Source organism: Gordionus sp. m RMFG-2023, chromosome 3 (assembly GCF_954871325.1).
Source record: "Gordionus sp. m RMFG-2023 chromosome 3, tfGorSpeb1-WG-v2, whole genome shotgun sequence".
In the NCBI taxonomy this organism is placed as follows: domain Eukaryota; kingdom Metazoa; phylum Nematomorpha; class Gordioida; order Chordodea; family Parachordodidae; genus Gordionus; species Gordionus sp. m RMFG-2023.
The window spans coordinates 36,962,507-36,972,930 of record NC_088777.1 but is presented as its reverse complement, the minus strand read 5'-3'; the positions used below and the strand labels follow the sequence as shown (position 1 = coordinate 36,972,930).

Sequence of the window (10,424 nt, the reverse complement as noted above, 5' to 3'; positions counted from 1 at the left end):
AGTGCTCGATAGAACTCTCTATTATAGAGAAAGAAGCCACACAAGATGCCGTTGGTACCCCAATGATGATGGCTGCTGAGTAGCATTTATACAATTCTCTAAATGCATGATGGTATTTTTTTATACATAATATTTAGGATATTTTCAAAATTATGTGTTTCTTTAACTTATGCAGCTAATAAACCTTTAGCTATTTCCATTTCATGATGTAAAGTTTCCATATTTAAGTTTAATAATTATTCTAATCGGGCCATTTTGTCCGATATAAAATAATCACTATCAAAGGGGGACAATGCATTAAAACTTGATAGAAGATTATAATCATCTTGTGTAAATCTATCTAAAAAATTATCAACAAAGTAATCAATAATTTCATAATAATTCCATTTTAAAGTATTCCAATTGGTGTCTGCAATCAAATTATAATTTGGTTTCGACTAAAAAATCTTGGAAATTTATAGGCGTCTTACGTACGCTTGATGATTTGTGGGGAGTGAGATAAAATTTAGCTAAAAGTTTTTTACCATTTATTCTAATCAAATTAATAGAATTATGCTTCTTATATTTTTTAAATATATTGTTCGTGGAATCAATACAATTTTTAGCATCTACTTGATAAGTACCTACTGACTGTAGATACTACATAGTGGATCTATTGTTATTAATATTAGAAAAAAAATGGGAATACATTAGATGTGAGTAGGATTATAAATGTAATGTGATTAAATGGTAATATGATACAATGGAAACTATTTTTGACTACAAGTTAAATTATAAATTTTATACTTTATTTTTTAGGAAAATTGGAATCTAATAATTCTTGCATTGATATCAATTTGCAAATATTCCTATGGATTTCAAATAAGATGATATTGATATATTTTATAATTATAATTTTACTACTTTCTTTATTTTAATTTCTTCCAAATTATTATAAAAATTACTATCTTCTTTCTAATATATTATTTTTAATAACCTCTTTTATCCCTAATACTATATTTTTTCCTTCATTATTCTTACCAACGACATATATACTAATTTTTTTACTATAATTATGTATCTTCTCTTATTCACCATTTTTAACTCTCTTTATTATTTTTTTTTTTTCACTACCTCTAAATAATAATACCAATAATAATACCCAATTTAATTTTTTACAAATATAATTCAGTAAATAAAAAACAATTTTTTGGAAGAAGGATCTTTTTTTATTCTTATATTTTTTCTTCCTTTGCTATACTCATTCATTACTAACATATACAAATAGCTCGGGTGTAGTCCCACCCTTTTTTACTTCTTATCTGGGTTACAAGATTTGTTGGTATCCTTAAGTAAAAAAATCGGCATAATTATATGAAGGATGGGCCTTCATATAATTGACGTACGCTCACATTTGGGCAGGTCTATGACTGTGCTATTAAAGATTAACGTATTGAGATGAAAGACCAGAGGTTTCGACAGAATCATGAGTGGAAACCTCTAAATTAAGAGTTCCATTAGAAAAGTAAACTAATACTTCACCAATAGCCTCAAAATTAACATAAATGATGCGAGATGTTTCTAAATGACTAGTCCACCTCTGGTCTAAAAGTCTCTTAAGAGTATGGCCTGCATATTTACAGGATATGTTAAACCGCCTAAAAAATTATGCAATGCATTGAATAAATTAAAAAATATTAGAAATGATAAAAATATTAATATACCAATTTTGAGCCACAAGATGCAACATTGGTTGTAGCAATGTATAAAAGTAACTTTTTATTAATATTTTTGAAGTAGGGTGTGCACTCCTCCATTTCGGCCAGACATAACGTTTGCACCATTTTATGCCTGGTTTATCATATTCGTTGAATTAATATTTAACTTATTAAGTTACTTTAAAATGCAATTAAATGCTTTCAGCAGAAAGATACTGTAAATTAATAGTCCATATTAAATTTTCTTGGACTTCTCTAGAAAAAATATAAATAATTATGCTCAGATTTTCACAACCTGATGCATCTTTTGTCACATCAGCCTTATGACAAAAAAAAGGCATCTCACTTTTGTTATATTTATCTGAAATATAATCAAGCACCATATCTACCATAATAGATATTACTTCGTTTTGAATCTGGGTGATGGCCTATTTGTATATAAATTTCGTAATTTTATTCAATTCAGGATCTTTTTGGATGGTGTATGAAAACATTGCTATAAATAGTCCAGAAAGTTATGTTTTCTACATTTGCAGAATCCGTAATTTTTGTTGAACCAGTCCCACGGAAAGGTAGATCCTGTATGTTAAGAAATATCATGAAATCTTGATTTAAGATCGTAAAGATTACGGTTAATTTGTTGGCTTACCAAAATTGTTGTTATCTCACTATTTTTTTTATAATGCTAAATTATTCACCGCTGTTTAAATAACTGGTTATATCGGGCTTAGATAATATTATTTTGTCTAATATCTTAATTGGACCATTTTTAAAAATCGGCTCAAATCGAACTGTTTAGCAACACACAATAATCCAAATTTTATAAAAATTTAATAATAACCTTTTTTATTTTAATAAATATTTTTGAATCGGTATCAATCTGTTTCCTTAGATTTGATATATATACATATATATCAAGCCTTGAGTAATCACTTGATTAGCTTCAGAAAAGAAAATCCCATTTTTTATGATTTGCACCCAGATCTATATCAGAGACCTTCAAAAGATAATAATATTGTGATTGAATCATAATAAATAAAATAATTGTTACTGAAATAAGTACAATTTAAACGTTATAATTAAGCGCCTGTATAATGTTATACACAAACACACATGAAAATGATAAAATATGAATGAATGATGATTTATTATTGGATAAAAATAAAACAGAATAGGAAGAAATTTACAAACAAGACATGTTTTTTGAATAAATATTTAAAATTTATTTTAAAAATAATCAATTACAAAAATTTTTTATTTGGGGGGCCGGAAAAATTTATGGGGGCCAAAATTTTTTTAGGGGGCCCTGAATAACAGGTGACATCATAAGAGTAAGGAGAAAATTCTCATTCCCCGTCATTTTTGATGGACTCAGCAATGCTGACTAACGGGAGCTCTGGTACTGTTATATATTTCCCATTTTGCCCTTCAAGAAAGACAGGTCATCATACTTTTCTCCCTTATTCGATGATAGATGAATCAGAAATTAAAAATATCTTATGAAGTGTGATCCACAAATTTACCTCCTTTTGGCCTAAATTTTAATATTTTTATAAAATATATTAATTAGGTATATTTAGTACCATATACACAAACTAATTACCCCTCAACCCTGTCATTCTTGACGGGTTATTAACTAGTACTTTAATAATACTGAATAGTTTTTTCATAAAAATTACACAAGTTTATAAATTTTAAGCAAAATTTTATTTATTTTAAAAAAATAATAAATTTTTATAAATAACGAAAAATGATTTAGAACACTATTTTATTCTTACATTAAAAATAGCTTGTTTTTTCAAATTTATTTATATATTTTTGATATTTAGAACACCGCCTAAATTAAATATAATTTAAAAAAAATTCAGACTTGTATAATATTTTTCTGAATAGTTGTTTGACACTAGTGGGAACTAGTGATCTGCATCGGGCCTAATTTTTCAAGCCTGGCCCGAAATTATTTTAAAAAAGGTTTGCCGGCCCGGCCCAAACCCCAAATTTTTTTAAAAAAGTTTTGCCAGCCCAACCCAAACCCCAATTTTTTTTAAAAAAAATCTACCGGCCTGGCCCAAATTTATTTAAATATAGAAGTTAATTTTTATAATTACTCAAAATTAAAGAGATATGTTATATGTCGTTTATTTTCAATAAATAAAATCAAATATTTTTATTTTACATAAAAAATTCAATAAATTGATAAATTTAAATATATTTAAAAAAAATTCCAAGGTCCAACATAGCCCACCCCGAATTTTTTTAAAAAATATCAAGCCTGACCTGGCCTAAACCCGATTATTTTAAATAGAATTAGACCCAGGGCCGGACTCAGGCCCGGCCTAACTTTGCAGATCTCTAGTGGAAACACATTCAAGTCCGAGAAAATATTAATCGGAATATGATCAATCCGCGTGTAGTTAGATCAGACCTCTATCATAAACTATATATATTTTTAAGAAAATTACTTTGGAAAAATTACATCACTGAAATTAAAATTCTGCGAAAATATAATAAACCATATATGGATTCGTATTATTTATATTGCAGTTCCATCAAATTTTAACAGTGGCATAACCAGAATTTTTATAAAAAAGGGCGACCAAATTTTGAAAGATATTTTTTTGATATATTTTGTAAATTATATCAAATAATTAACGAATGGCCAGTTTAGGTAAGTGTTATTATTTCATTACATTGTGAATACTTCGACCCTCTGAATGATTATAAAAATAGTAATTCACATAAATTTATTTATAAAATAGCATAAAAACGGCGTCAACAATTATATAGAGATTATATATAATTTATGTCAATGTTTTTTATAAACATAGTAAAAAGTAGCAAATGTACATTTTTGGAATTTTAATTAATATAAATACTTTCTATAATATTGTATCTTCAATACAAAACAAATAAATAATAAAATACTTATTAAATTATCCAAAAAGATATATCATATAAATAAAAAGTTATTTGCAATGATACAAAACCCTTGTCATATTCATAAATATATAAAGATGAACATCATATTATATTTTGAAAGAATTTAATCAAGTTCAGAGGAATAAATCGATTTGTTTACATAGAAGAATTTTAATAGAATAAAGTTTACAGGCATTTTTATGATCTGTATTTATTAAAAAATTGTTTGTTTTTGCCATTTTTGTAATTTATTGTATTAACACGTTTTTTAACTTTGCAATAATTTTTGTGCTTCAGATCAATCCTTTTATAATTCTCAGCCATCTTTCTAACCCTCTTTGGCCTTATATTTTTATGATCCTTGTCATATTTAGGAATGACAATATTATGAATAGGAGGCATGTTTTTTTTGGAATCAGTATTTAGTAAGTGTTGTAGATGGTTGAAAGCATCTTCCGGTTTTTGGTACACCTGAGCTTTATAATGACTATTGTTTAAATTAACATTATCAATAGCCAAACTTGATCCATTATCAATAATATCATATTGGGTATTATTATCAAGTGTATCCATTTTTGTTTCAATATTTACAAATGGCATTTTATATTTTTCTAACAAGTCATTTATTTCATATTTGATATAGTTTTCTGAATCAGTGTCAATAAAATTATTGTCGAAAAGGTCTGGGGAAAGCCTTGGGTTTTTATCTTCATGAATATTGTTTATTTCTTGCTTTAAAGTTCTCATATTAAGCAAATCCAATAATACAATTTTATCATTAAACACAATTTTATTTTTAGGCAATCTTTTTATATTTAAATTATTTTTGGTCTTATCATAATGTGTAAGTGCTATTAGTTTTTGATTATCATTTATTATATTTCTCTTCATTGAGGAGTCAGCTTGGAACCTATCACATAAATCTTGCTTAACTGAATTTAAAGGATCATCTCTTGTATCATTTAAGGGTATAAATGACTGATCATATAATTGGTATTTATTTTTACATTGACAATAAGAAGGGAATAAATTTTTTGGCTCATAAATTTCATCAAAAATGTCTCCATATTCATGGTATAATAAAACATTATTTTCATCAGGGTCAAGAATATTATCAATTTGTTTATGTGCTATCTATAATAGAATTAAATTGGTATTAAACATTACCATTACTTGGGATATTTCATTTGTTAAATTAGTTGATTTGATTCTTTCTTTATTTCCTTGGTCATAAATGTTTTGAATTGAATTTTCTTTGGAAAAATTTTGTATTTTTTGACTAAATGTTTTGAGGCCTTTATTTTCCTTTTCCTCTTCTTGAACTATCATTTATAAAAAAATAGATAAATAATAAACTTAAAGAATATATTTTAATGGTATGGTAATATATATATAATTTATTACACGATAAATATGATTGAATAATATTCCTAGGTATATCATTCCATGATTTGCTCCTAATTTTAAAATTTTTTTGTGAGAACTTTTTATTATTCATAATGTTATTTAATGATGATTGATGCAGATCCCTATGTTTTGTTTTTATTTTGTAGTATTCAACGTAAGCATGTTTAATATCTTTTGGGGCCGTTTTCATATCCTCTTTGGTTGGAATTTTATTATTTATACTTGAGAACTGATTTTCCCAGTTCTTAATTGTTTTCTTATACTCAGAATATTTACTTTTAAAACTTATATTATTCTTCGAAATATAAATATCCATGCAAAATTTTTGCTTATATAGAATTTTAAAAATACCGGGTGATTTTAATATCTTCACACAAGGAATTACAAAAATACTCAAAGAATTTAATATATAAAAATATTGGTCCATCAAAAACTAAATACATATAAGAATTGCAGTTTTTTCTATATTTTATTGTAATACTAAACATATTAGGCTTAATTATTATAAGGAAATGCAAATATTTATTATTATTTCTTAAATTTTAATTATATTTTGTAATTGTAGAATGTTTTCATCTTTTATAGTGCATTTTATTTTTTAAAAACAATAAATAATAATTTATCAATTTTTCAAGAAAAAGAGAACTTCTTAAAATTAAAATTCAACTTGTTATTATCGTCATTCTTTTAGCGCATAGCCCATTTATGTTGTTAAAAGCAACTGAACTACGCTTGATTCTTCTCACCATCAAAAATTGGGAAAAAAATAAGGGTTTAAATTTAAAATGAAAATACTCATCCACCACTTATTAGGCTAGCTGAAGTTACCGAGAACACAGAGAGTAGCTGTATGCTTAAACGCCTGTGGGTAGTAAAATGATAGTTAAAAACAGGGCCGTAGCCACGGGGCGGCCCGGGGGGAGGGGCGCCCCCCCCCCAAAAAAAATTTTTGGCCCCCAAACCTGGCCTCCAGAAAAAATCTTCGGCCCCCAAAAGTGGCCCCCAAAAATTTTTCTGCCCCCCCCCCCCCCCAAATTTGAATTTTTTTTTTAGAATTGATTATTTTTATATTTTTAATATAAATTTTAAATATTTATTCAAAAATATTCAAAAAACATGTCTATTTAGAATTGATTATTTTTATATTTTTAAAATAAATTTTGAATATTTATTCTACAAACATATCTAGTTTGTAAAATTATTTTTTATCCTGTTTTATTTTTATTTTTACCCAATATTAAATTATCATTCATTCATTTTTTTTCATCTGTTTTTGTTGTGTATCACATTCTCTATAGGTATCACATTAATATTATAATATATAACCAGTTATTTTATTTTAGAGCGTTTATTTTAAAATTATGAAGAAACAATCAATTATAAACTCTTATTTTAAGTTAAAGTTAAACAAATGTCAAGCAACATCACCTCTACAAACTACTAGTAATACTACATCAGAAATTTCAGAAACTGATTCTTCTCATAGTTAGTATAAATTTATATTATTATTTCATGACTTATATGATATTGATATAGGGCAATATTTGTATATTATTATTTATAATATATATATTTTATATAAGATAAAAGAAAGACATTTATTATTAATATTATCATTTTTGTATAATAATTTTAATTATTAAAATAAATATATTTACTCATATTTCAAGATATAAATGAAGCTAATCTAGAAAATCAAGAGGAGGAAGATGGTAAATAGTTTAAAATTTAACCCAAATTTTTCTATTTATATATTTTTGACAATATGAATAGGAGTAGGAGATTATGGTGTTACATTATTACATTTTGATTTTAAAACAAATAAAAACGAAGAAGAGACTCAATCATCTTCAACTAGCAGCTCAGTCTCTCATTGTCAAGAAGCAACTAGTAATTGATTTATAAATATAAAAATATTATATTTTTTTGTTAATCTTTAAAGATATAATGTTTATGACTTTTTTCTAGTTTTTAATACTGAAATTTTACTGATCAACTTTACTGATAATCTTCATCAGGGTTGGGCACTACAGTAACTTGTATCTTAAATACAAGATAAATTTTGTGTTTGTTCATTTTCAGCATGCCCTTCCTTCGCCCATCCTGATGACCATTATTATTTATGACCCTTTCCCTCATTACAATTTATTAATTATAATATTTTTAGTGTCAAAAAAGTCCTCTAATGGTTCAATTCAAATCCCTGGTGACCTTGGCCAGAATAAACCAAATCAAATTAAACAATTACGCGAAAAAAGATATCCATGGAAGGCAAAGATCATTTCAAAAATCATGGTATAGAGGCCGAGACTGGTTGGAGTATAGTGTAGAAGCTGACGCTGCCTTTTGTTTTCCATGTAGGAAATACTTGTGTAATCCAAGTGATGAATTTGGACAAACGGGATTCAGAAATTGGAAAAATGCGTTAGCTGCCAAGAAGGGACTGCTTAAACACGAGAGCTCAAAAGCTCATTTAAATTCAATTACAATATGGCATGATAAAAATCAAAATATAAACAATGGTACAGTAATAACTAAAATGTTGGGAGGTGATCAAATTAATCGTAATCAATATTATATTAAATCAATATTTGATTTGATGCTGTTTCTTAGCGTTCAAGAGCTACCTTTCCGTGGGACTGATTCAACAAATATTACGGATGCTGCAAAAGATGAAATCATAATTTATTCTTCTGAACTATTTATAGCAATGTTTTCCTACACCATCCAAAAAGACCCTGAATTAAATAAAATTATGAAATTTATACCCCAAAATGCCCAGTATACATCACCACAGATTCAAAACGAAGTAATATCCATTATGGCAGATATGGTGCTTGAACATATTTCAGACAAATATAATAAAAGCGAGATGCCTTTTTTTTGTCTTAAGGCCGATGAGACAAAAGATGCTTCAGGTTGTGAAAATCTGAGCATAATAATTCGCTATATTTTTTCTGGAGAAATCCAAGAAAATTTAATAGGAATCATTAATTTAGAGTGTCTTTCTGCTGAAAGCATTACAGATTGCATTTTAAAGCAACTTAATGATCTAAATATTAATTCAGCTAATATAATAAGCCAGGCATATGATGGTGCAAACGTTATGTCTGGCCAAAATGGAGGAGTGCAAACACTTCTTCAAAAAAAAATTAATAAAAATGTTCCTTTTATACATTGCTACAACCACAAGTTGCATCTTGTGGTTCAAAATTGGTATAATAATATTGTTATTATTTCTAATTTTTTTAATATATCAAATGCATTGTATAATTTTTTCAGGCGTTTTAACGTATCCTGTAAATATACAGGCCACACCCTTAAGAGACTTTTAGACTAGAGATGGACTGGTCATTTAGAAACATCTCGCATTATTTATGAGAATTTTGAGGCTATTGGTGAAGTATTATTTTACTTTTCTAATATAACTCTTAATTCCGAGGTTTCAATTCATGATTCAGTCGAAGCCTCTGGTCTTTTATCTCAATGTATTAATATAAATTACATTATATTAGCCATCATAATTTATGAGATATTAATTACAATAGATCCACTAAATAAGTATCTACAATCAGTAGGTACTAATTTAGTGGATGCTAAAAATTGTATTGATTCTACTATCAATATATTAAAAAAATAAAAGAAGTGATAATTCTTTTGCTTTGATTATGATTAAGGCTGAAAAACTTTTATCAAAATTTAATCTCACTCCCCAAAAATCATCACGGGTACGTAAAACGCCTAAAAATTTCCAAGATTTTTTAGTTGATAGCAAACTAGAATTCGATTGTGAAAAAGACTCCAATTGGAGTTCTTTAAAAAGGATATATTATGAAATTATAGATAACTTTGTGGATCGTTTTTTAGACCGATTTACAGAAGATGATTTTAATCTTTTAATACATTGTTCCCCCTTGACCCTGAATTTTTTTTATCAGATAAAATGGCCCCATTAAAATCCCAGTTAAACTTAAATATGGAAACACTGCATCATGAAATGAAGATAGTAAAAGGATTGCTAGCTTCGGAAGCTAAAGAAAATCATAATTTTGAAAACATCTTACATATTATGTATAAAAAAAATATAATCATGCATTTAAAGAATTATATAAATGCTACTCAGCAGCGATAATCATTGGGATATCAACGGCTTCTTGTGAGACCTCGTTCTCTACATTAAAGAGAGTTACATCGAGCAGTAGAGAGTCTATGAAGGATAAACGTAAACAAAATTTAGTATTAATATCGTATGAAAAAAGAATAAAGCAGGATTTATCTTTTAGTTCATTTATATTAAAATTTAAAAATAAAAATCGCCGTATTCTATTATAGTAATATTTTGTTTTGTATATGCATATTATAGTATTATTTTTTTTTGTATATTCATATTATAGTATTATT

At 26.7% G+C, this 10,424-nt stretch overlaps 1 protein-coding gene across 1 annotated transcript; it reads left to right on the top strand.

Moving 5' to 3' along the window:
* Nucleotides 1-8,208: 8,208 nt before the first annotated feature.
* Nucleotides 8,209-9,363, top strand: LOC135926941 (zinc finger protein 862-like). The gene is made up of 2 exons (XM_065462874.1): nucleotides 8,209-9,239; nucleotides 9,306-9,363. The coding sequence occupies exons 1-2, from the start codon at nucleotides 8,209-8,211 to the stop codon at nucleotides 9,361-9,363; spliced, it is 1,089 nt and encodes a 362-aa protein (XP_065318946.1).
* The last annotated feature ends 1,061 nt before the right edge of the window (nucleotides 9,364-10,424 follow it).

Bases quoted from the DNA above. Each gene is read 5' to 3' on its own strand.
- LOC135926941 (XM_065462874.1), top strand. From the start codon at position 8,209: ATGGTTCAATTCAAATCCCTGGTGACCTTGGCCAGAATAAACCAAATC. The intron at 9,240-9,305 runs GTATAATAATAT...TAATTTTTTCAG, and splicing joins CATCTTGTGGTTCAAAATTG to GCGTTTTAACGTATCCTGTA.